This window comes from Hippoglossus stenolepis, chromosome 5 (assembly GCF_022539355.2).
Source record: "Hippoglossus stenolepis isolate QCI-W04-F060 chromosome 5, HSTE1.2, whole genome shotgun sequence".
Lineage (NCBI taxonomy): Eukaryota > Metazoa > Chordata > Actinopteri > Pleuronectiformes > Pleuronectidae > Hippoglossus > Hippoglossus stenolepis.
Window position 1 is genome coordinate 20,523,109 of NC_061487.1, and position 27,970 is coordinate 20,551,078.

Sequence of the window (27,970 nt, forward strand, 5' to 3'; positions counted from 1 at the left end):
AGACCTATTCTGCCAACGCGGTACAGAAAATTCTTAACATTGTCAGATGGTTATAAATATACAATTATATGCAAATACGGGCCATGATAGCAAGTACAATCTTACTAAACATTATCTGTCAGTCTTACTTTCTTCAAATTTCCTCGACAACCACTCATCCGATTGACTTCAAACTTGGTGGGGACTACACAAATTAAATTTTCTCCTCTTTCTTTTTCTCCCTCTTTCTCTCTCTCCCACTTTCTTTCTCTCTTCTCTCGCTTCCTCTGTCTCCTCGTCTTCTCTGTCTCTCAGCCATCACTATTCCACAGGACTGGATCTGAGGTCCCACATCAATGCAAAGCACACACAAACCAAACTGACAAATAGAGAGACATGTATTTAGATGATAAGAGACTATAAGCATGCATAATTCACGCCACATGCACAACATTTCTCCAGTTTTTTTTCAGATGTCATTCATTGGTATGTGTGTTGCGTTGTGTCTGTGTGTGGGCCCGCGTGTTTTATGGATACTGTCAGCAATAGCATGACTAACATCAAACAGTTTTTGGAAGAGTAGAGGGAGAAGTGTGTGTGCAGAGGTGTTAAAGGGGGAAAATATGAAAGGATAAGAGTGTGTACGCTTCAGCTGAGTTTGTCTTTTGTGGTGACGAATGGCAGTTATTTGTTTCCCCAGAAACTTTTCCTGAATACAAATGGGGTAATTTACCTCCAAAAAATGCCTCTGATTTAGAGTCAGGCTTGGTTAAGCACCACCCATCTATTTTACGTTTGCACCAGGGAGCCTTCCTGTCCAATATGGTGGGTCATAGAGCGAGCTGGGAAATAGAAGCTGTATAATTACCTGCACATAAAGGAGGATATGTTTGAACCCCTATCCATTTGTTTGTTTGTAGGTTCATTTGGTCGTTGGTTGGTTGCTTGTTTGGATTTTCAGCAGGTTACACAAAAACCACTGTCTGGATTTCCATGAAACTTGGTGGAAGCATGGGACACGGCCAAGAAAGAATCCATTATACGTTGGTACGGATGCAGACAAAGGTTGTGCGAGGATAATGATTTATGAATCTTGATTGAAAATTATAAGGGGCACATTTAACGGACTGATGAGTTTGTAATGATTGGTGCGGCTTGATTGAATTTAAGGGGACTGTTTGGTCTTAGCAGAGGTATTCACTCTACTTTTTGTTTGAATATCCTATTAAAGCGAAGAATGAATCGTGACTGTATCGCCTGACAAAGTGTTTAAAAAAACTACCCAACAGGTAGGAATGTATTTGTGAAATAGACATGTTGGATGTGAAGATGAGTTCAAACAGAAACTCCATCTTTTGATATTGGATTTGACTGCAGTACGTTTTGCCAGCTGATAAGTTTATTGTATTTGAGGTTTTGAATTCAGCCGAGTTCTGCTTCAGGATTTTTTGGGGGTTACTTTCCTACAGCACATGCCTGTGCAGGCCAGGTACAGACTGTATAAAGCTTTGAAAAGAGCCTTAAGAGTGCTTCCAGTATTGATCTGCCGTGTAGAGCGATTCGAGGGCTGTGCCAAGTGCTGTGTGTGTTGTCTGTGATCCCAGGATGCAGGGAGCCGGCGTTAAGTGCCTGTGATGCATTCAAGGCTATAGTGCGGCAGAATCAGGTTAGGACTGTGTTTGTGTTGATGCTCAGAGCCCATAGTGCCCATGCATAATGGATTGTTAATTCATGTGTAAAATACAGCTCTCTCCCATATACTGTACCTTCCCTTGGCTTCATGCTGCTGTGCGAAGGTGTGTTTGGACACACGCACATTTAATTTAGTCTGTTCGTATGTGTGTGTTTTCATGTGTTTGTGCTGAAGGTTTCTTTTTTTTTGTCAGAGATCAGCATGGGGATGTTATACCTCGAGAAGCGGATCGATTGTCGAGTTTGTTCCGCTGACATTGAAAAATAGAGATTTAACAATTTAACAAGGAGCACCACAGGAGTCTTTAAATATTCATATTTGTTGAACTCTGCCTCGAAGTATAAAAAAAGACTAGACCTTACAGTAATGGGTTGAGAACCTTTGCAATTCATATTCTACATATCAGGCTGCTGCTCTTATCCAGAGGGACTTTGTGCAAGATAAAAATCAATGACTTTTTTTGTGTTATCGTTATTTTAAGCTTTCTAATTATAAAGGCATGCAGGGAACAAAATGGTACGAATTCAGTAGTGGATTCTTTATGTATTTTGAAAATGTAACCAGGCTGGCATGATGTATCTAGGCTGTAGAGATGTTATCCCCCTCCAACATGGACAATGTGGGGTAACTACTGAAGAGAAAAGATTAAAAAAAGGAAGGTTGAAGATGTGGAAACAACAGTAAGCTCTCTGGGCAAATTGGTAATACAGAAGGAAAAGGCGTGAAAAATGAAAGAGAGCGTGGCAAATAATATTTCAGAAAGCTCCAGAGCACTAGACAGCAACAATAGGTTAGTCTCTGATGGTAAACTTCACTAAGCTTCCTGGAATGAGCATTTTGTCTCTTCCAGTGGTCCATATTTTTATATCTGCTTCCTCCCTGATATTCCCTCCGTGATAACCTTATGCTATCTAACATGTAGCTCAGTGTTCAACATCATACTGAGTGACTGAGACTGAGAAACAATCCTCGTTCACTGTCTGCGGCAGTAAATTAAATAAACGGTGTTGACGTGTCATTATCTACTTCATTATTTATGAATACAGAACAGCGTGTGCCGCAATCCTTTTTTTTCCGAACCCATCTTGTAATTTTTATTTTCTTCTCTGCACCTGCTCATTAAATTACCCACCCATATTTCTCCAGCTGTCCAATCTCATAATCACATTGTCAAAGAAGCCTCTGTGGTTTGTGTGTTCTGTTCGTGGAGAAAGACGGCAAGGAATTGGTGGGAGAAATGATGAATCCAAATGTGTTGATTACAGCTCACTTTCCCCTCTGAGCACAGATACTTGAGGTGGGAGTGTGTGTAGTGTAGTGCTGGCGTGTATTTCTGCAGCTATGCAATCATTTGCGAAGATGTGAGATCATAAAAAGTGCAGTTGAGACTGATGGGAAGGAAATTTTAGTTTCAATCTGAATAGGGAGAAATTGCCAAAGTTCTGACAATTCTTCACCAGAGATTATGTGTCTGAGCCAAACATAGCAATCCAATTAATAGTCTTCAAAATGCCATTGTTTGGTGGCGCCTGCTGACAATATGTCCAGGCATCACAAAAATTACTCACGGGTACGCTTTGCTTTAACTTTTGATAACGAGCATTGCCTGCAGCCATCACAGGTTCCTGCTCGGGACACACAAGAGAGACGGCTTTCATCCAAAAGTGCCTTGCTAGCTGTCCATGCTATAATAAACTCCAGAAGCACGACAGGTTCGCCGGCCGCCTCTTCCTTCCTCTCCTGGCTCAACTTGACGTTTGATGTCAGACAGGACCTGTATTTGAATTAGCGTGGTTTGATTTGTGCTTGAATATTTGCTTACAACTTCTATTGTACACAGCACAAGCTAAGCAACGGAACAACAATGCAGTTTGCCAATGCACAAGTCACCTCACTTAAAGTGAATGCTAAGCATACAAGTGTGAGTGCTCCCTTATAGTTTATCCTCTGGAGACCATGAATGTCTGTGCACAATAATGTTCCCAATAGCGGGTGTGATACCAGCTTTTGTGGAACAAAGTGAACGTAGCAACAGATTAGCATTGCTATCCTTAGAGCTACGCCTCTGGTATGTCTATTTTTAGTTGGAGCACTAGGTTGAAAGATGAAATTTGTTTTCAGACAGACACATTCATAATCAAACAATCTAAACACTCACTGGTGTTCTTTTATTTTGGTATTTTCAAACTGCTTAACTGGACTGAACTTTCATAGGCTGAACTAGAATGATCAGCAAAAGTCAGTGTTGTTAACTGAAATCACCACCTCAGGAAATTAGCACCTGTCAATCAGCCGGTTGCTAATTGGTCTGATGTTGCATGTTGCAGGATGTTGTAGGTTTGTTTCCATTTGAGAATCATTTTATTTGGATTGAATAAGGCTGCTATGACTCTGTGTGTAATCACTCACTAATCACTATATAGTCCACTTTATGGCGAGTTTGCCATTTTTTAGTGCTGTCCTAATGTTTAGTGAAATTTATATGCCCTATATGGTGCACTCTCCCACAATGCATCATGAAAAGTAGTGTACAACAAGTGTATTTCTACATTTAAAGATCATCATTCCACATGTTTTTTTAACCTAAAAGTATTAATACGAAGTTTAAAATAAACATTTAAACGTTATTGTGGGATTTTTCACCAGCTGGCGTTGTTGTTGTTGTTTGTCTTTAATCCTGCGACAAATCTTTTGTCAATGAGCTCACTGTATTGTCCTCAGAGGTTCCTATATAGTGAAGTAGGGGTTAGTGAACGAGTGGGTGATTTCGGACACAGCCTCTCTCTGCTGTCACGTATCTTGTCCTGGTATGATATCATTTACAGGAAAATAGGTTCTCTGGAAAGTCTGCACATATTCTCTCTCACACGTCCTTTTTCTCTGTCTCTCTCACTCTCTCTCTCACACACACACACATCTCCTCTCCCTGTGATATATCCACAAGGCAGATTGTCATATTGGATCTGCACAGATTCGCCCCTGCACCCCTATCACGCATGCAATGCTACAGCACACACAAGTAAAAGTGCTGGAAAAATGTCACACAGTGTGTAAACATTCATTATTCATTCTAAACCCCCCGATAAACATGACACACAGTCCCACACACAAACACACACACACACAATTGCAAGGCTTGGATAATTAAGATAAACAACAAAGCAGCCGTCTCTACTATGTCCACCACACACACGCACGCATCACGATGTGTAACCCCTTGGGTGGAATTACAGGTCTGATTTCGGCTCGGTGGAGATGTAGGAGGATGATAGTGGCAGGCTGAACCAAGGGGCAATGAATCAGTGTCTTATCAAACCTGCGGCCGTAGGTATGAACTGTCAACCCAGAAACGGCTCTAGCACGAACACAGCGTTCAGAACATCTCCCTTCCACAGCTGGATATAGCAACAGCGTCATAGCACGTGTGTGACGACTCAGTGGGGCAGTTGTCAGGACACTCTCCCTCTTCCCCCGTCCAGAGTCCGTCCCCCTGCTCAGTTATTCTAAAAGTGAGGGAAGGGGAGGTGAGCGCGAATGTTGGCATGTTTAATTCAGCTGCTCCAAGACGAGCCCTGTCACCGTGTAGATTTATAGTATCGGCTCGAGAGGAATGAGGAGATGGTCGGGATTTAACTACCCCAGGATTTTAATGGGAGACTTAGCATGCACTTTGCAAAATCACCTTAATCCAGCGTCGGTGTGTGACGGGAGGGATGTGAGCGAAAAATTAATTGCTTTTTCTCAGTTTGTGTCTGAGTCTTGCCTTTGAACCAGAGATTTCCCCACTAAACTGTTAACTATCTCTATCTTTTTATGATCTTTGTGAATTTTGTTCACATACAGAGACACATTTGCATGTTTTAATTAGAAATGATGTATTCACTCATGGTTACAGATAAAATCCATATCCAAAGGATAGACATGCCTCTCGATTTTTCTTACAAAAAAAACCCAACAATGAAATGGCTTCGACTTTCCTGATGATGAAATGTCTGATAGAGGCTTGGCAGGCTTTTATGTCTGCTGCTTTGCAGGATGCATTAGTACACATAAAACTTTATTAGTCATGAGCACCGGGGAGCTGTCAAGCCCCATGACTGTGTTTCACTGTGTTGCAAAGTTACATCTCACCATGCTGCTTCTGCAAGAACACAACAAATTTCACTTCAGACTAATAAAGCCTAAAGTAGTTTCAGTTTGTCCAGCGCTGTCTGCGGAGTCTGATACTTTGCATTTAAGTGCACAATTTGCATTTGTACTTTCCTCGTGGTATAGAAATCATAAATGTTCATCTATTTTGCTGCAAAAGGAAGATCTTTATTGCACCCTGAGGAAAGTCCTTCATCCCACAGTGTGTTGAACATTTTGCAGAGGAAGAAGAAGCAGCGAGCGATAGATGAGGCATATGAGATTTTTATCAGCCGAGATGAGAGTTGTGACAGTCTGGAGCCCTGGTTTTCTGTGCTGCCTGTCCGGGCGTCCTTCACACTGAAGGCTTGGATGACAGGGCTTGGATTCAAGGGAGGGGGAGTTTTCATGTGACAGAAGGCTTTGCCTAATGGCCGGTCTGTTCTCCAACTCTGTCTCAGCGACACACTCTTTTCTCTCCCTTTTTCCTCTGTTCCACCTTCTCCCAATGGCCATATGTGGATCTGACATCCCTCCATCTCTGATATAGGAGAGTACAGACAGAGGGGGAGTCAATATCATTGTGCCAAGTGTGCTGTAAAGAGGCTTTTAATTTTAAAATCTCCAGAGCCATTCAGATCCTGAGACAGCACGTCGGGGCACCTGGGCGGTGCACTTATTCAACGTGGCGCCGGCGTTCTGCTGTTAGAGAGGGAGTTGTTTGAAAGAGGCAACAGGGGGCAGCTTTGCCAGCCTGCCAAGTGTGTGGGTGCTGCTGTGACCAGTCAGTCTTCATAATGGCTGTCTGGCCATGGGGCAGAGCCAGCTCAGTGGTCACATGACAGACTGTGCAGATCAGGCGAGGAAGGACTCCCTTCAGCAACCCTGAATCAATGGTGTCTGTGGAGACAACAGAAGGGCAGAGAAGGACAGACAGGAGACGTGGGCGAACGAAGGGAGAGATGGGAAGAAAAAGTAAGCAAAAAGCAGGTTGAAAAAAGAAGATGCATGAAAAGGGATAAGAAAGGTAGAATTTAAGACGAATCTTAAATAAAAAGGAGACTGAGGGTCGGCGTTGCTGCTCACTATTCTTTACCTGTTCGCTGATGCTTTGTGCTTTGTGAAGGACAGATAAAGCTTTATCTCTCCAATGTGTCCTTTCCTCACTCTGAGCTTTAGATTAAAACTTCAGAGGAGTTTTATTTACGACCGAAATTTCAATTTAAACCAAAGACACAGTTGGCATCTTTAAAAAAAAAAAAGTCTTTCCAAATCAGATATCCTCAGACCTGGCACCTGTGCAATGCAGCAAGCTCAACCTGGCTGGAGATATATGAGTTCACTCTGCCTAATATTAGTGGCCTAAAAGAACTACTCTGACAGAGCTCGTTATGGGCTTTAATCAGAGAAGATCTCTACACAAGAGACGACTACTTTCTTTGAGAAAGTAATTTCTCGTTTACATTTCATTTATATTAGTGTAAATCCCTCAGTAGATTTTTGGTTATTTTGTCAACAGGGTGAAAATAAAACAAAAAAAAATCAGGTTCGAACGAATTTGACATGACACGCAATTTGATAGAATTCCGAAATAAAAGTAACACTCATTACTATCAATGCTATCATGATAAACCATTGAGGTGTTAAAAGGACACTTTGGCATGTAGACTGTAGTTGCCTGCTAAAAAGCTGCTTGTTTGATGTATCGGCATCAAACCAGCGAACTTCTGGTTCGACCCGCTCTCCCTTATGAATCACAGCTTTATCCCTCAGTTTTTAGCTGAGCCATAAACTAATTGTATTATCATTGCCAGGAGCAGAAATGTTGTCTTTCTTTGTAAATGGATACCCTTTATTGTTGAGGTCATTTTCAGTTATAGAAACATCGGTTTGGCTTTAAGCAGTTTTGTGGAACCCTGCTGACTCTTATACATTATATTCAGAGTTATTAACAGATGGCCTGTTACCTCTGCTGTGCTCTGTAAACTGATCTCAGGTTGTTAGATTTTGAGCAGCACCACTCTGGGGTTATGGCTTTCCTCCATAGTGAGACACCGTTGAACACAGCAGCATTTACAGGGAGCCATTTATCCTCTTTCATAAACATCCCCTGGGTTCCTTTATGGATCTGAGTTTTACTATATTTGTAAGTATGTCAAATAAATAGCAGCAGAAAAGAAAACTCCTGAAGATCAAACCTCTTGTTACTACATCCAACATGTCTGTACCCCCTCACCTCTCTTTGTTATACAGTGGGGAACCATTAAGGCAATCTCATTATCTCCTCCTTGCTTTTCTATACGGAATCTTCTTAGCGTCATTCATTGCCATTTAATTTGTGACCAAGAGGAGTAGCTGTGGAAAATTGGAAAGCACAGTCAGTCCTGTGCCTGCAGGGCAAAGGAAGTATGATGGTGGTCCACATACAGTCATATACATGAAGCATGTGACAACAGGGATGCTTATCTTCGTGTTCAGGTCAGTTTGAATTTCACACTTGCGTTAATGAGCTGTTATATTTTTGTGGACAGCATGCATCAAGTGGGATTGCTGCAGTTCTCCTCAATTAATTCCTCAATTGCCCTCACAGCCGCAGAAATTGTAAAATCACTAAATGAGCCAATGTAAGATTGAGTCTTTCTAGTGGTCTAATGCTCTTATCTGAATTGCTTCGCATTAATTCCTCTGTATGATTAACAGCGGGTACCTGCGTCGGGGAAATTAGTTCATCCAACTCCTTGCAGCTGCCGCAGCACGAACAAACCTGTGTGATTATTCTGATTGGAGGAGCATCGGCACACTATTTGTTTCCGCATCACCGACCTTTCTGCCTCGCTGTGCACAGTCTGCATGCAGGAGGAGGCATTTCCAGCATAATACTTGCAACACGCAGTGAGTTGACTGCAGGGGTAAGCACCCGCACTTCCCCATGTACATTTAAAAATAATGGCATGCATGAACATGAGTTTGAATGGGGGATACTTGAGGCGATACATCTGGTGGATGATAAGATGGATTTATCCTAGCCGCTCCCGATTTGCTCTGATGAATAAGCCACGCTGCTCACAAAGGGTCATATTAAAGCCCCCAGCTCCCTGTCCCCTGTACCATGATGCATTGCCTGTTGTTGTGCCTTGTCTCTCCGCTTCCTCTGTGAACTGATTAAGTCTTTGGAGCACGGAAACACCACAGGGTGCTGCATTGTTTTCCACTGGGAAGACAGTCCCAGTGAACAGTATAAATAGACCAGTGAGTCTGAAGCAAACGGTCACTGTTTGTAGTAATTTTTCAGTCAGCTCAGACTTTGTATAATAGAGGATGATGGAAAGCTGTCTCTTGACTCAGGCAGTTTGTTTCACTCTCCTTCACTAATTCCAGTCAATAACACATCTAAAGAGTTTCATCCCAACAACTAAATATAATTGCAAAAAATCTCATGTCAAGAGCAGACTTTCCTTGCCTTGATCACGCTGTCATTCAGATATTAAACTAACTATTTGTGCGGTGGTGAGTTTGGATATCGCGAGCACAGACGGTTAAATGTCCTTGAGAGAAAAAAGCTCCACAGCTCAATAAATCACTATCTGTGTAAACAAAGCCAATAATTCTGCAACTGTGGCTCAACGTGGGCTCAGATGTGGGCTATAAGGAGCTTTTACAGATTCATCAATAACATGCCCAGGGACGCTTTGACACCGTGTAGATTTTTCTTCCATCTCATGGAGGATGAGCAGTGTTGTGGTTGTTTTCGTTGTCTCGAGGCGTATCATTAGTATCAGGGTTTTAAATGTGTGTGGTGTGCAGACTTTGTGTGTATCCGTATGACTTCATTAGAGAACATCAGACATGGATGCAGTTTTAGCTTAAGGAGATAAGTTTCACGACAGCCATCTAGTTTTTTTGGGGGCTGTATGTAAACCCCAGGCTACTTCTAAAGTTGAGTAATATAAAACAGGGCAAACCAGTGCGTTCTCTAGTGCAAACAAATACAATATCATTTGTGTGTGTCAGACAGTGTCCTGCATATAGCCTCCTACCACGTCACAGATTTCGGTCACATTTCATGACTCTGACTGTCACATCATCAAGTCGAACCGCGTCAGTTAATCAGACGTGCATAACATTCGGATCCTGTGAGTCCATGTTTCACCGAACAGCCCAGCACCTGCACAGCTGGCAGCACCTGTGCCCACACAGCAGCCTCTCACCACAGAATCTTAATAAAGTCCTCGCTCCTCAACAACTGTTGTCACGCTCGCTGAGGATTTCAGTTTCTGCCAGGGCAGAGCAGAAACTCTGTCGCAGGAGGAACACAGTGTTTTATACAGTTGTCTGGAGATACAAATAGATTAAAGGAATACAAATAAATGAAGACGTCCACAGGTTAAAAGAAACATCTGCTCATGAGATGAATTGTTAAAGAGGACGAATTGAGGAAAAAGGCGTCAAGAAACAATTTAATCAAGCATGAAAAGGTGACTAAAGATTTGACTGAACTCTCCAACCTTATCTCCTCCGGTTCTTTTATTCTGAAGTGCAGATCACTGTTACCTTTAGTCTTCAGTTTACTTTGAAAACAACAGACAGGCTTCATGTGATGATCACAATCTGTGCGAGTCATTTGCTGTCAAAAGGTCTGTGATGTAGCATGGGGCGGACCCAGTCACGCTTTGAAAGTAATCACTTGCATTTTTAAAAAATTCACTTCTAAAAATAACAGGGAACCGGTGAAGCATCAGTAGAGTCACGACAGAGTCCTTTTCTTTCTTTTTAGCCGGTAAACTCTGAGCAGCTGCCTGAGCAGATCGGTTTTTAATAAGACAAGATTACAGTATGGATGTTTAAATGCAGTTGTTAGCAGAGGACATCTCTAATCTGTGTTACATTACAAAGCTGAAATGAAAATAACTGGAAGGGCGATGCATATCCTGTGTGCACACTTTATATAGACATAACTTATGAGGTCATGGTGATGGAATTTATACCATATGATGAAGAATGAATGTTATTGCATTACTACATTTGCATATTACTAATATTTGAGGAGATATCTTGGAAAATGTGTATTTCAGACCTTATTTTTGTTGACCTTGACCTATGACTTTTACCAATCAGCTCCGAACGTTAAACTTTCTGGAGATACCCTCCCAAGTATTGCTCCCACCACGTTTGGTGGAAATCTGGTCATGTGTTGTTGAGTTAGTTTGTACATACACACACACAGGGGGGCAAAAACAGTATACTATTCATACAGCTCTGCTAGCATGTGAGGTAATACGTGATTATCCACAAAATGCAGGTCTGTAGTGTTAACTGCACCTTTTCGATTCTACATCATGCAGTGAACACAGGAAGTGATGGTCAATGAAGACAATGAAACCAGTACGGTCAAATACAATGGAGACTTTACACAGGGGGCTTAGGATAAGTGTGTCATCCAATTCAACTGTGAAAGCTGAGATACATTCTGAACAGGGTTGTCCAGGGTAAACTTATAGCACCAACCCCTGGGCTACCTCAAAACGCTAGTACATCAAAACCCACTGTACGGTCTCCAGTGCTAACACTTGAGGCCTGTCTTGAAGATTAGATTCAAACAAGTTTTAAACTCTTCAAAGGAAAACACTCAGCATTTATCAAGGTCGGACAGGACAGAATAAGCAGCGGTTTAAAATGTTGTGCCTGGAGGAATAAAACTGACAATTTTCTTGTATCAATTGCTAAATTAGTTTATCGTTATTATTTTAGACATGGTTTCGGGACCGTGCGTAATTATGAACTCAACTGGAAAGTCATAGAAAATAGACAATTTGTTTTTTATATATTTATTTATATATATAAGAAATCAACAGTAAAATGCCTCCCTTGAAATAAAATGGTTTTATAGAAGATATAATCATCACCCCACTGAGTTTATTTTATCTCCCATTAAATCGCTTTTTTTTTCATTGTCTGTGCAAATGCATAAAATCACAAATAAAACTGGTTAATTGTGGCATAAATGTATTTTTAAGCTTTTAAACTAGCTAACCTTTTTTTAATGTCTTTGTTGGACATAAACAGGAAAGGCAAACAGGAAATGAAGGGAAAGAAAGTAGAGGAATGACCTGCAGCAAATGGTCCACTCTAATATGTTTGCTTATCGGGACACCCCAAAGACATCATATCTGATCACGGTCCGAGCAGCCTGGTCAGTAGTCAAACCCGGAACCTGCTGCTCAAGGCGTATGTATGCACATATGTCACACACCCTCGCCATTTGGTTATTCAGTCGCCCCATTAATATGGAGTTTCAGTAGAAACTCCTGAACGATGAATTAGTCTCACACACCATCTCTCTATTGTGTCTTAGCCTCAGCAACAATCCCCGATCAAGATGATGTCACTTCCTGCCAACGCCGTGACTCTCCTGCCTTTGGTCTCCTTTTCTTCACCTTCCTCAAAATCCCATAAATTGTCTTTTCCTTTTCGTAAGTCGTCCTCCACTTCTTTGACTCACTCGTTTCCCCTCCTTGGTTTTTTCCTTCACATTCCTCATTAGGACACATCCATATCTCAAATTGTAGCTGGCAGGATCATCACGGTGCAAAGTGTGGGGAAGATCACAGGGGTGCTCTTAATGAAAGGTGTTTGCAGGGGCTATTTCTAAATTACACATCCTTAGACGGGGCACTCAGATGAAAAGAAAGAACATAGAGAGAAGGAGGAGGTTGGCAGATGAGAGAGAGAGAGAGAGAGAGAGAGAGAGAGAGAGAGAGAGAGAGAGAGAGAGAGAGAGAGAGAGAGAGAGAGAGAGAGAGAGAGAGAGAGAGAGAGAGAGAGAGCTTTCCAGGACAATGGCCAATTAGATTCTACAGATCATTAATAATAACCTACACTTTGACTTTCCTCTTCTTTTATAATTAGATTGTATTCTACAAATCAATACCGGCTTTTTTTCAATCACTCTCCCTTCCTCGCGTCATGAAGACTCTGCACTCATTTCTTTCCTCCTCTCACTCCTTTATTTGATCTATTTTTCCATATCGCAGTCCTCTCCTGTCGTGGAGCTGTTTGTAGTGTTAAATCATCCTGCAGAGGTGACAAGTTTTACTTCATTAAGTAGTGGCAGAGTGCACTGCTTCACCGGGGGAGTTAAGGTAAGAGTAAGGGTCTATCAATAACCATTAAGGATCCTCTCTCATTAGACCAAACCTCATAGGCCCCCGGGGCTTGAGAAATGGGCCCTGCCATCTTATGTGATGGAGCACACTTACATGGCATCAGCGAAATGCAAACCGAGGAGTAATTTTCTTACCACCAATGTTGTGTACACAGCCTTATTCTCATTCAACCTGTTTGTTTAATCAAGAAGAACCTCCCTCCCCTATCAGTAACCTCCAGTTTGCTTTTCCTCCTCATCTTTTTCCACACACACCACAAACCCATCCAGCATATCCGAGCCACTGCAGTATGATTATTCATATGGCAATGAGGCTGGATCAAGCTTTGCAAGGCTGCCACAGCGTGATGGGAGTGTTTCCAGATGATGACTTAGGAGCCCTACAGCTTCCCTGCCAAGAGCAGGGAATTCAAACTTAATCAGGGCGTGGACGCCTCCCTCCTCCGTCTCCTGTCGAGCTCCGGGGGGTTGAGGCCAAAACAAGAATAGAACCAGAGAGACAAAAGTCAAAGTCAAGGCAGGCGTCGTGCACGATCCCTCCATCCATTTTCCTCGAGGGGAGGCAGAGGTATTCTCCCATGAGTGATGGGTTCATTTTAGGGTTATTGGAGAAGGTTTTTTGTCTCGCTCGGAGAAGAGAAGTTAATAAGATTAGCTTTGTTCTACTCTGTTATCTCGCCTGCTTTCTCCCTCTCACACACACAATATTCCAAATCTCCATGCTGACTGTTGCCTATCCATCACCAGTGAGCTCTGCCAGTATGTTCCACTGAAGCCCAGACAGCGAACTCTGCAGCAGGGAGCCTCCAGCCCTCAGCTCATCCCTGTCCGCAGACCGTGGTCACAGCAAGGGGAGGAGGCAATGATCAGTCCTGATCAATAATACATCGACTGCATTAAAGCTTATGAATAAGTCATGGGCGGAAGGAACCCAGTCGAGATTCGGAACACACACACACACACACACACACACGCGCAGCAAAGTGATCTTTTACTTAGGCCAGGGAAGATGAACAGTCTGAAAAAGGGAACAAAGCAAGGGCTGTAACTGGGAGGGAAATTTATCACCCACCCACTGACATTTGGTTGCATGTTGAAGCTCCGCTCTGTCTCTTCGATCTGCCACCCACTCCATTCGCTGCCATTCTCTCTCTCCCCTCTCCTTCTCTCTCTCTCTCTCTCTCTCTCTCAAGTAATGGCCTTTTTTCCTGCGGGTGGAATAAATAAGTTAATACATGTGTCCTAAGGCTTAGCAGGGACCATCTGAATATAAATAGTTCATTTGCCATTGTAGAGGCCTCGTTTTGTGCCATATGAATATATTTGTATTATCTTCTCTTTTTTTTTTTTCTTCTTCGTCTTCTTTTGACGAAGACCAGGGTGACTGTTTTGGTTGACTGGAGATGCAAGGTGAAATTGCCTTACACAAATAAGTCTTCAACATTTGATTTTTTTTTTACCTCGGAACCCCTCAGTCTCAGACAGGAGGGAACCGTGTGAACGTCGGGGCCTTTAGCTCGATGCAGACTCGTGTGTGTGTGTGTGTGTGTGTGTGTGTGTGTGTGTGTGTGTGTGTGTGTGTGTGTGTGTGTGTGTGTGTGTGTGTGTGTGTGTGTGTGTGTGTGTGTGTGTGTGTGTGTGCTGACAACAGAGAGCGAACAGTGTGTGTGTGCCACTGTAGACGGTTAGATTGCTGCGTAAAATTTGTGCGGCGGATGAAAGGGCAGGTGGTAACTTTAGCCAAGAACTTGAATGAGAACAGCACTTCTGAATAATTAATGTCTCAGATGTTTACTTAAGGGAAATGGTATTTTTGTGTGTGTGTGTACACTCCATCCAACATTATCATTTCTTTGGGCAGTCAGTGAGTTGCCACTTGCTGCCAAGTTGTGTGTATATGTGTGTTTCTGTTGTCGCTGCTTTATTAAATCCTGAAAGTGTTGTTTATAACTTGACCTCTAAGCATTTTGGAGTCGAGAGGCTAAAAAGTCTTGGCTCCTAGGTGAACACAAGTGTTGTAGTATGCATTGACGCGTGCACACATTTGCGATAGCTCTTTGATGAGATGCCCCCGTTGTGTGTTCGTGTTGTGCTGATGTGCTCCTTGAGGAGGTGCAGGAGGAGGAAGCAGCTCTTTGTTTCTGCCACCAGAAGTATGTCAGACAGAAATACTCCGGGAGAGAGAAATATCGCTGCGTATTAACCAGCGTGTAGAGATTGTGCTGCATGTGGAGATGTTGGAGGTGGAACAGTATCAAAGCAAGTGAGCGGGAGAAGCATCAGAGAGGCAGAAATGGATGGAAATGTGTCTTTCACAGAGAGATAGGAGATGGAAACACACACACACACAAATGCACACGCACACATAATGATAATCACCATCAGATAACACACACACCATCAGCAGGCGAGAGTTTAACTGCATTAAAAGCTAAAAAATCGTTTACCCGGGAATAACAGCCTGCATTTTCTTGCATATATGGTGATCCTTATCTTAGTTAACCACATTCAACCACTAAATACACACTAAATGTATAGTACAACATGGTCTATGTTGCTGTATAGTTTGTATACATGTGTTTTAAAAGTCTCCAAGTTTATTCTCTATAACAGAAGTTTCATTTGAAATGCACAACCAACATGTTAAGACTTATGATACTGGAATTTTCGGTTTATCGTCTATTTTTTAGCTATATCAGATATTTTTGATGGATGAGATTTTATACTGTCGTGACATTCATTTTCCCCATAGGATGTATCCTAATACCTCTGAGGATTTATATATGGTGCACATGAGGTACCCACAACCATGTTCTCCTCAGGATGAATTATAATAACTTCAAATTATCGATTTGTTCAATACTTTGTTTCATGACCACAAACATGTACAGCTGTACTTTGTGTCACATGCTAAACTAAGATATGTTAGCATTCAGCCTGACAGAGCCCATGAATGGCTGGAGTTTTGTTTTTATAAGAATTTTGTTTAAAGGTTAGAAAACCTTCTGAAGAACGGACTTTTTAGCATCATTGCTAACTACCTAATTTCTCCTCTTACTGCCCATGGAAGCTCTCCATTCACATCTGTCTGTGTTTTGCAAAAGTTCTTTGTGCTTCTCCATTAAATTAGACGTAAAAAGTACCTGTTATTATCTTTAATGGTTGTCATGAACCACTTTCCTGTCAAATGTAATAACCAGTGAACAAAGCTTTGGTCAAATGTTGTTGCTGCTCACAGGCAGAACCATTAGTTTACATCAAATGTAACCCTGAACTAAAAGTTTCTGTAATATCAGTTTTACACCAGAAACCTCAGGTGATCTATAAAACAGTCAGACACACATCAATATAAATGGAATAATCTCTTTTTTGTTGATTCCTGCTTAGATAAATGACAATAAATTCATATTATAAATGCTAACGAACCGCCCAAGGTCGTAGGAAGGGAAGAGACTTCTGAATAATGAAATGATGCCACTTACTCTGAGATGCATTGAATCTCATTGAATTAAACATCATTTCGATACAGCAAGTGTGTGTTTACAAAAAAAAAACATGCTGATGATTAGTCAAATTGAAAAGGGATGTGGTTGTGTAGATTTAGGGGGATCGTTATGGGAAAGATGGAGGGTAGAAAGAGACGAGCCGCGGTAGAGAGTTGCTTCTGCTGGAGGAACGGTGCTCTATCACCTTCGTGACATTGTCCAATTAGAGCATATGATTAGTGTAGACTGTCTCCAGTGAAAATGAATCTATCAGCCCCGGCTCGGATTGCTACAGGTCCCTACAGTTTAGCTCTCACTTTGTCTCTGTCACCGCAGAACTGCTAATATAAAAACGACAGAATGGATGATTTCTACTTAAGACGTAGCCTGATTGAAACTGATTACATTTCACAAAGGTTTATTATATTTCCATGTTATGTGCTCATGCCGGAGGGCGTGTGTGTTTGTGTGTGTGTGTGTGTTTGTGGGTAGAGCGGTTGTGTTTATTTGTGAAACGAGAAGAGATTTGGAGGACGGGAAGTGATCAGATACATTTACCTCCACCGAGGAAGTTATGTTTTTGCCCTGTGTTGGTTTCTAAACAAGATTACACAGATCAACTGAACTGATTTACGTGAAATGTGACGGAACGATGCAGTAACAGTTTAGGAAGATGTTGGTGCAGACCCAGGAATTATTTTTCTGTAACATTGCAAGATTGGATATGCGTTTTTGATCATTTATATAAGACATGGATCTTAATGAAAACAATCAGACACATTAAGGAAACTGGTATAATGTGTGAACTGTGCTGCAGCTTGATTTAAGGGCCTGTTACTGTTGGACCTTGTTGGAGCTATGTGCTCTACTGTGCCATTCTAGTTACGGTTATATATATTTTTTCTCTTCTTCCAGGTTCCCGGTGCCGAGGGCAGCCCCCCTCGATCCCCGGGACTTTGAAGACGATGATTCTGGACCATCCATGGACCACGCCCCCTGAGAGCAGCAGTCCAGACTCTTTACTTCATCCACCTGTCCTTCAGTGTCTGCTTCAGCCAGCCGTCCTCCCAGCCGAGCTGTCAGCCTTGGCCCTCGCTCTGTCAGCCGTCTCCCTATTACCGCCCCACCCCTCCCCGGTGCCTGCTGGCAGTGGCCTGACCTTGAAGGAGGGCTGCTGTGACAAATATGGATGGCTCTCAAACCTTTTTAATTCCCCACTAGCTACTAACTTTTTTTTAATTGAAGCGCACAACTCATGTGCAATCAATTACCATCAGGCTCAATTTCCACAGCCAGTCAGATCCCGGGCTTTACTGGTGAGCCTGGCTGAGCCGGAGAGGAAGCCTGGGTAGGCAGCCGAGCGGAGCGTCTGTTGAGCCCAACAGATGTCAGGGGAAAAAAAAGGAAATTCCGTGACATGGTACGCTTCGCTCCTCATTTATTCGCAGTATCATTTTGATTCAATTGCTGTGACAAACACTGCGGATGCTCTCACACATAGAAAGGGATTTTATTTTCCGAAGCCACAATGTCTTATATCACAAAGATAATATTTTATATAAATCTATTGGGTATTATTTTTTTTCTATTCTACAATGTTGTCCCTGGTGCTTTCCATCATCATGTTGCCTTCAGCTACCTGCGGATTCTTTATGCCCGTAGATTTGGGCCCACTTATTTTTGTTCTTGTCAGATCTGTTATCAGAAACATAGGGGGGGGTGCATTTTGCCACTCATTGATTGGTAAATGTTGCTGACTCTTTGTTAGGTAAAAATCGAATTGTACTCTCACAGTATCAGCTTTCAGTGCACTATAATGTAAAGGCCCATTACTCTGGGGCCAATCTGCAGCTTATGACGGATCGCCGTCCAGACAAACGCACACACTTCCTACCTTGACTCGCTGGGGCTGGAGCCTTCACTCCTGATGTACCACCACAAATCTGTCCGTATCAGCAGTTTGTTTTAATGTGATTGATTCTGTTGCCTTAAATTCAAAATCTCAGTTAGATTGAAACCGCGCCCACTTCAGTATCGGTTAGGGTTGAGGAGCGAAGGCTGCGGTGGGTCGTTTGAGGCTCTCGTCAAAACAACTGGGTGTAGTTTGATCTAATCTGGGTTGTAAAAATGACAGAAGCGAGAGGGATTTGACAACAACATGACTTCACTACTGTAGAACTGCACTTAGATGCACTGAGAGTTGTATATACCTACCCAAGGGAAATGTTGTTGAATCAACAGCCTATTGAAATCCTTCTTTATTCTAGTGTAACGACAGACAGGAGTCTGACTGTCTGATGTTTCTCTCTCCTGTTTGCATTTGTCTATTTTTGTCTGAAATCTATAAATAAACAGATTGTTTCTTACATTGGGTGTTGAAGATGACATTCATACATATACACCCATTCTCCATTCTCATCCTCGACACTATTATCAGAAAGCCTTAGACATTTGACAATATATGGAGAGGGAGCGTAAAGAGGGAACTCAGAAAGAGGAGGATTTCTTCTTCTTCCTTTATCAACATTCAAAGCAGCAAACCATCCAGATAGGACTGGGAATAGGAGGTCTGGGAGCAAAGGGGTCCAGAGCAGGAGAACTCCTCAGGGTCTCTGCTTCTCTAAAGACGCATTTAAATGCAGACCGGATTCACGCCTGCAGCACCGGACCAGCCAGAACCCACTTTTCATCAACTCACAGCCACAATCAGAAATCCTTTGTCTCACCTCTGCTCATTTTTCTTTCTCACTTTCCCTCTCTGGCCTTCTCAGAATCACACTATGTGGCTTCACACCTGAGAGAGATTTCTCAGCATGTCCAATCTGTACACGTTGAGATATTGACCCAGTGAAACTCATTTAACCTGGTGGGTATTCCTATCTGGGCAGTAACACATCTGGCTCTGCATGTGTAACTTTACAGAAATAATGGGGCTGCAAGTTCTCCCAGAAATGAAAATTCACTCTATCTACTCACCACTGTGCAGATGGAGGTCGTGGGTGAAGTGTTTGAGTCCACAAAACACTTCTGGAGTTTCAGGGGTAAACAGTGTTGCAGCCAAATGCAATACAATTGAAGAAATTAGTGAACTATCTTCAGAAGTAAAAAAGACAAAACATAACATGCCTCCATACTGCTGGTGTGGTGTCATAGAAGTGTCCACAAGCCCCGACATTCATGTTCAACTGTGTTGGTGTGGAGAGATGTTTGACTGTGATAAAAGAAAGACTGTAAACGGTGTACCGTGAATGGAAGGTGGAGTCGGAAGCTCCAAAATATTGGTCCATTGCCCCCAGAGGCTAATTTATCATCAGACGATAGCGGATGGGATCTGAGATTAGCCAACGAGTAAAACCCAGTCCGATTCTCCTCTTCTTTCTTTCCTCCATCAATGTCTTTGTAAGTTTCTTTGCTGGCTCTGCCACGATGTCCATACTCTGAATACCAAGCTGGCTTTCTCTTTTAGTTAGCAGCTAACTCTTGCTCAGAGCTCTGGCTCTGGTTGTTGGTGTGAGACTAATGCTGTAAGCAATCTCGCAAATGTTCCTGCACGGTACACCAGAGCATAATCAAGTTCCAAGCATTTCCGGGAGTGCTGTGCCGTTCCTCCTATTATGTTTGTGTACCATCAGAATGATTTTTAAAGCCTGTATTTGAAGCGAAGAAATAAAACGACTTTGTGTAGCTGTGAAGGGGCATAGCCAGATACAAGCTCCGGCGCGGAGAGAGAGAGGCTGGTTTCAGCGAATAATCATTATCCTGTCATCTGTCGGCGAGCCCAAACAGATCAGAGAAATAATAACAAACCTGAGGTAGGGGACAGTGCGCCTGATGTCTAGGGAGGAAATGGAGGGGAGAAGATTGTCTGATCTCATTTAGCTTGGGACACCACGAGGTTCCCCCCCCTTTTTTTTTTTTTCCACACCCAATTACACCTGTTCTTCCAGGTTCACTTCACTGAGTCACAAGGATGCGCGAGCAAACACAAGCACAGCTGTAAGACCTCCTCTCCGCTGATGGGCAAAAAGAGACTATTTGTGCAGTTGTATTGACATGAATTAATTGCTTCATGGGTTGTGAGATTGAATTAGCTACGTGACATGCTTGCTAGTGGTGATGGAGCTTTGATTGCTGCCTTTAATGGAGCCTATTTCTCTCTGCCATCATTTAAAAGACAGTCGGAGGCTCTGGTTTCACAGTAATGGAGCGGCTCCACCACACATCAGCCCACCATGAGATGCCTTAATGATCCTGTTTGTTTGCTTGCAAGAGCTGCAAGAGAAACCAAACTTTTTTCTTCATAAAACCACACATTTCCCTAAGATATACCATGTGTGTCTGTGTGTGTGTGTGTGTTGGTGGAGGGGGGTGCGGGATGTGTATGTCTATATGTGTTTGCTTCACAGAAATTGTGAGGCTGTGCATTAGCCTGTGAAAAATGACATTTTATTTGCAGAGACCCGCAGCTCCGTTCCAGATTGCATGTTCTTGTACCATTCAAAAGAATGTATTGCTTGTCTCACAGTAAATCCACTTTCTTCTTCATCTCTCTCTCTCTCACACACACACACACACACACACACACACACACACACACACACACACACACACACACACACACACACACACACACAATAAAGGGATATAGCCCCGGATTTTTCTATTTTCCTCTGTTTGCTTTGGGTTCAACATCTCATTGAACTGAAACCAGAGATGACTTTTACACTATCACACATCGCGTTATGAGGACTGCGAGATAGTATCGCTGTTGAATTTAACATTTTTATCCTCTGTGGTGTGGTTATGTGGCTTTGTGATGTGTTTGCAATGCATTATGGATACAAAATGGGAGGTGGGAGTGTGGGTAAAATTAGCATGTGGGCAAAGAAAAAGACTGGGACTTCAAAACACCAACCAAGGGTATAAAGTAGATGATTAAAAAAGCTGCACGCAACCAAATAGATGACTTTTTTGGACCCAAGGACGTCTCCTCTGCATTTGTTGTTTGTGTTTTCAGTCACAAACTTGCAGCTTTTTTTCCGAGCTGGCTTTTGCTTTTAGCCTGATGCTAACTCTTGTTCATAGCGCTGGCTTCATAAAAAAGAAGACACACACACCAAAATGTATTACTTCTTGACTCAAGAATGTCAGCTCTAAATTTGCTGTTTGTATTTTGAACAACTTGCAGCTTATCTCCGAGCTAGCTTTTTCTTCTAGCTAGCCGCTAACTCATTTAAATTATCTTGTTCAACAAAGGGCTAAAGATAAAGAATACAAAATATGTATATATAAGAAAAAGGCACGTACCCACCTGGTATTAGTGTTTTTTGTGATCTGATCACAAGTGGACAGCTCTGAGTGTGTGCATTCACACCTGGTATTACCGTGTTGCCCCACATGCGTCTCGTGATCGGATAGCACTTCCCCGCCGTACATGCAAATTAACACGTACATCATTTCTGTTCACGAAGACCAAGTTGTGTTGTTTATACCGAATGTGGTCTGGCGTGATCGGATTGATCTGAGGGCGTTCAAACCTTTATTTTGAGCTGTCCACTTCTCACCGGATCACAAAAACCACATGTTAATACCATGGTGTGTACGGGGCCATAATCTCATCCCAGCTGAGGAGGAGGCGGCGATGCAGATTGTGGACCAGCCCAGACTGACTGACAGGAGGCATCTGTCAGAGGAGGCAGGTACAGACTGTCTGGCAGCTCGAGCTCATGAACAACGACTCGGTGGAGACACGAGGGGCCAGAGAATCCATCTCTCCCCTCGACAGCCTCCATCACTCCTACATCCCAGAGTCAGCAAAGACATCTCAGTTCCTCTGGCTCTAACCTCTGCACAATCATTTCCTGTCGGATCATCCTACACAGGCAGGCCAAGGAACTGCAGAGTGGCAAGGGAAAAGACTGAGGGGACGCTGGGATCTAAAAAGCAGCAGATGAGCGCATGCCGGGGTTTACAATGAGGATTAGAGTTCAGAATTCAACTCACAAGGACGAGAGATAAAAATTGGTCACATGTAAGGTAATAGAGATCCTGACGATCCTGATGCAGCAGAAAGATTCCGTGCCGCTCTGTTTCCCTGCAGCTGACATTGGAACGTGCCTCGGAATAAAATGAACATCCCACCTAGATAACACTACTGCTGTTGCTTTTGGGAGCTTTAACACATTATACACCCTCTGTCACAACTATGATGAATCATCCTCACAACAAGGATGAATGTAGAATGCAGAGAAGTGGGCGGCAAAGCGTTTGCTGGCTCACGCTCCAAAATCTCTGCCCAGAGGTACATTGAAGAGAAGAGAATGTGTCTACAATGTAATAACACATGATATTAGTTTTTAATGATAGAAATATGTCGTCATGCGTGTCAGAAAAGATTGAAACAGGTTTGCTTTCACTAAAGTTTTCCATCCACCCACACTAACTGTTCACCAAAGCCCTGGCAGCCTGATTCGATCCACTCTTGTTTTCCCCTCCATCTCTTCCACCCTCCCCGTCCCTCCTCATGCCTCTCATCATTCATGCTGTGTACACAGTCTGTCCCTCTCTGGCTGCCCAGGCTCCTCCGGAGCTTGTTAATTGCGTCTGTGACACAGGTCTGTGTGTGAAGCAGCAGTCGTAATTGCTCTGGCCTGGCCTGAGGAGAGGAAGGGTGCGGCCGTCTGGCCTCCGGGTCTGCCCCAAGGCTGTGAGATTAGATACAAACTTCCATGTTTGATGAGATGGATAGCATTAGTAGTTTTATCAGGGACAGGGTCTACCGTCAAACTTGTATTGCTGTCTTCATCAGGTTTGACTGTGGCGTTGTCTAATATTTTGGTTGTGTAGCTCACCAGTGGCTGGAAAACTGAAACAGGGACACTTTATAAAAATGATAATAACAATTATAATAATAACCATTCAATATTCAATATTGAATTCTATCATTCTAGACATAATTGGAAAACTGTAAATGAAAGATAATAAAGATAGAACCCTCTAGAATTAAAAAGAAGAGATCATAACATAGACTATAAAAAGAGAAAAGTGAAGCCAAAGCATCTCGATTGCCCCCTGGTGGCTTGCTGCAGTATAGGTCATAAACGCCTCCTTCATGTTAGTGGAAGGGATATGGACCAAACTAAAAAGTCAGTCTACACGACAAAGGTATTTTTTGTCAAACTGATGTATGTTCAAGTTGACATTTTTCTGAGGTTTTCAGTTTCAGTTTAAATGCTTATTTGATGCTATAGAAAGGTGTGAATCGTCATGATTGACAGCTGAGCCTGATTTGTGATTGGTCGAACACATGTATTGGCGAGACTTTAAAACCGCAGTTCCCTCCCTAGATCGCTACTCGTCAGACCCTGGCTCCAAATTACATCACCGGGGGAAGTTGGCACCGTTCCTGTCCGGGGTTACTTTGGCTTTGTTCCTGAAAAGTGGGCGGTTGTGATGCGTCGTTCATCTTCATATGCAGACGAGAAGCTGCTAGAAAAATCCATGGACGTAAATTCTAAGATGAGATTTAATGGCAGAAATGGAGTCAGCTGACCTGATGGCCAGTGGAAGGGGGATTCAGAGCCAAGGAACCAGTATCACAAAAGCCTTATCACACTTTTTTTTACTGGGAACATGTGGGAAACTCCGACTCACAGGTCTGAGGGGCCTGTTCAGAGGAGAAGGGTGTCAGGAGCTCAGTGATATACTCCGGTGACAGCTCACTCGGGGCATCGCGTGTGATTAAAAGCAATTTAAAAGAGACAGGGACCCATCCATTCAGTTTATTTGTTTCTCACGATTCTGACGCAGCGAGATCAAACGCCATCGTTGTGCATAAGTTGTAGATCCCGCCGACCCGTCCACGAGATTTAACCGCCTGCTGTTGTACAAATAGCTTTCTAGTGGTAAGTAGCTTAGTGTCAGTGGCCCCCATTTATCAGGCTGTTCCGGGAAAAGACCAGAGCATCTACCCTGCAAATTATCCTAAATAAATCAAAAGCAGCGTTTGGGGGGGAAACCAGTGAGATCAGTTGACCATTTATATATTAAACACCCAGAATGACACAGTTTGATTTATTTAAAAGGATGGCTTGGATCTGTAAAATACAGACCGTATATCTTGCAGAATTTTTCTTGACATGTTGATATTCTGAGATTGGGATTCTGGGATAATTTCACCCAGTAATGTGAATGAGATTTAGTCAGGTGAGTGGTTAGCACTGTGTCTTCACAGTCAGACAGCCCCTGGTTTGAACCTCACATGGGCCAACTGGGATGTGTCTGTATTAAAGGACTTCTTAAATAACAAGGTATTAGGAAGGAATGTACCTAGCATTACCCTTGACTAATGCACTGGCCTCCGGACAGGATTTGGTTCCTTGGAGCTGCAACACAGCTGACCACTGCCGCTAAAGAGTTTGCAGGGGTCAGATCCGGAGGACAGTTTCCTCGCTGTGATTAATGAAGCGTAACAGAAAAGAAATGCTCAACTTCAGGTTTGCAGAAGCTGCTGTAGGACACATTTATTTTATCAGTTAAGGCAATCCCAGGATACCTGTCTTTAAAATAAAAAATGTAAAAGTATATCCTCTCCATTCTCACACCACAAAGAAAGTCTGTAAAAAAAAAAAATCACATACTGTTTTGGACACTATGACATTTAAATACACCAAAGTAAACCAGGACAGATTTGGAAAACAGAGAGAAAGAGTTAGTAAGACAGAGAGGAAGTCAGGAACATATTGGTGTTGTGTTTAGTTTTAGATAAATCCATGAGAAACATGGCAGAGTCTGTGTTTGCTTTGTTTGCTTGATATGACTCAGGTTCATGGCCTGTACCAGACGATGGCTGTTTATACAGGTGGACGTTTTGTGGGTGTGCCCTGATTAGCCAGTGCTGATAGGCTACACGGGGAAGTCAAACCTCCACCAAGACCCATCAGTCCCATTAAATTCAATCAATCTGCACCAAATTACACACACTCACAGATTTAAGTCGCCTAAATATTTTTTAAATCAACATCCATCGTTTCTTTCTTGGCCCACGACCCATCCTTCCTCCGAGTGTCATAGAAATATGTTTTTGCATAAGCCTGCGAACAATATAAATGGATAGAGGAAAAATCCTAACCTCCATGGCAGAAGAAAGAAATTTACTTTTACATTTTTTCAGCAGTGGTTGTGAGAATGAGAATCTGCTCATTCTAAGATCTAATTTTATTGTTCAGCAAATATTATCAAGAACGAACAACAGAGCATCTATTGTTACAATCTTACAACACATTTACTTTTTGAGGACTGATAATAACTGATCATTTACAGATCAATTGTGATACCAACCAGGAGCACTGCGATTCTGAATGTCCTCAAGATTTAGTCAGAGAAATGAAAGATATTTAAAAAGATATTTATTTCAGCACGTTCGAAGCCAATATCAGTGAGAGTTTGCACAGTAAACATGATTTTCTCCAGTAAGTTCTTCACTGACATGTTGTATTACCGTCTGTCCTTGTTCTCCCCGCCTCCACTAAATGTTTCCTCTGCAGACTCCCCATGGTGACTACTTAGCCGAGATGACAAGCAGCTTAAATATCAGATCCTAATTTGATGCAGTGATGATAAGACATTAACTAAACATGCGCTCTTTAATGCATTTTCAAAAAACAATTTAATCTCTTTCCCAAATTTGTTTTATTTCCCTCTTAGATGAATATAAAACCCTAACCCTAACCCCTAACCCTAAAACGGAGACACACTAGATGGTTTTATCTGACACCGTTCAGCCTCTTCTCACCTCCCTGTTTCCTGTTGATGCGTCTATCACTTCTTTGGTGTTGCTCCACTTCCACTCCCAGGCACCGTCACGTAGAACCAACACTTGCAGGTATTTGGCTGATGTGCTAATGACCTCTATTCAACACGAGGGAAGACTGAACTTTCTGCCTCCGCAGCAACATCAACACTTCCTCTGCCCTGAAATGATGATAGTGTTGCTAAGAGACCACAATCATAATACTACAATGTTGTGTAGTCTTTCTGGATGGATAATATGTAGCCCACGGTATCCTCGTAGACATCTCCTCACTAGAGTAAAATAACAAACAAACATATAAGCTAAAAGAGGAGAAATCCGACAGAATGAAAGAGAAATTGTGAATTTCTTATTCTATCAAGGGAGACGTTCACTTTTTTTCAATGGATTTCTCCTAAACTGGAGCAGGGAATTTGCCGAATGCATATTTCGATGTGTTATGTTTATGAATTTGCTTCTGCTCTGTAAGACAGAACGATATAGGTGTGGTCTCGAGGGGGTGATTTTTCACTGCAGAAATAAAAGGAAATACATTGGAGGCAGAGGGAAACGTAATAAAAATGCCTGTGAACCGAGGTGCAGTTTGAAAAGCTTGAAAACAGGAGAAATAAAAAGTGCAAACAAAGCATGAAGGCAGATGATTCTGCCGCTGCTTCGGAGAGAAAACGTATTATGATGTAAGGATGAAGCATAAATACAAGTACACTCGACGAGCTTCAGTATCAGGTTTATTCAATACACTGCAGCTGTGGGCAGCTACGTTCCTGTAAATCATTGATGCATCTTTTATTTGTAGTAGAGGAAATGGGATATGGGACATTACAAATGGCAGACAGAGTGGAGATGGAGCAGAATGAAAAGTAATTCTATTCCCTGAATTGATAGCAGTGAACTGACACGTCGGGGCTACTGCGAAACAACGGTGGGAAGCAGGCTCCGGGTTTCAAGGCTAAGAAGATGCTGTCGTTGAATTTAAATCACGTATATAATACACGCGGAGGCACAAAGGGATTAGAAGTGTTTGTATTTTTCATTCATGTCCACAAACGCCACAAGGAAATCCTGTCTTTCTGTCTTTTGGGCTTCATTGTCTCTCCAAAACAGGCGAACATCCATTAGTGCTGGCAGGCGGGGGGATTGAGATGAATGTGTTCCAATTTTAACCACCCCTCCGAGTGCCCTGCAGGGTCTCCCAGTGCACAGAAGGACCGCAAAGTGGGTGCCGGACTATTGCAGAGTGGCCTTTCGAGCTCTACCTGTGGGTGGCATATCAAACGCGCCTCTGTGAATGCACTTGTACGGTTTGGTATAAACACAAAGTTGCACAGGCAGCTCTCTCCCTGCTTCTGTCTCCTGCCTCCTCACACATCCCTTCGCGGAGATGTCGCCTACAAAAGGTCGGCCTCTGAAAATGTACATAATCACTTAAGATGTGACCACTCTATCTGTGTTGCTACGGGCCCGCGTGGCAGATAATGGGGAAAGAGACGCCATGTGAACACCCTCGCTGAGAAGCCCTATCTGATGACAGAGAGGAGAAGAAATAACCCGCTTGCCTCTGAGAGCCAGTATCTGTTTATTCGCTCTGCACTCGAGTCATAATCACCCTGTGTACAGAATCTACTCCTCGTGAAAGCTTTTGTGTACAACCGAGCGGAATAATGAGTGGATGACGTCTCCTCTCTGTCCTCTGCGGTCCCTTTAAGATGATG

At 42.7% G+C, this 27,970-nt stretch overlaps 1 protein-coding gene across 1 annotated transcript in view; it reads left to right on the forward strand.

The window, feature by feature from the left end:
• trim44 (tripartite motif containing 44) overlaps positions 1 to 18,813 on the forward strand; it is a 45,618-nt gene extending 26,805 nt beyond the window's left edge. Inside the window, exon 6 of the mRNA XM_035156374.2 lies at positions 17,363 to 18,813. Coding sequence (XP_035012265.1) covers positions 17,363 to 17,447 — 85 coding nt within the window. The 3' untranslated portion in view covers positions 17,448 to 18,813. The remainder of the gene's footprint in view (positions 1 to 17,362) is intronic.
• The last annotated feature ends 9,157 nt before the right edge of the window (positions 18,814 to 27,970 follow it).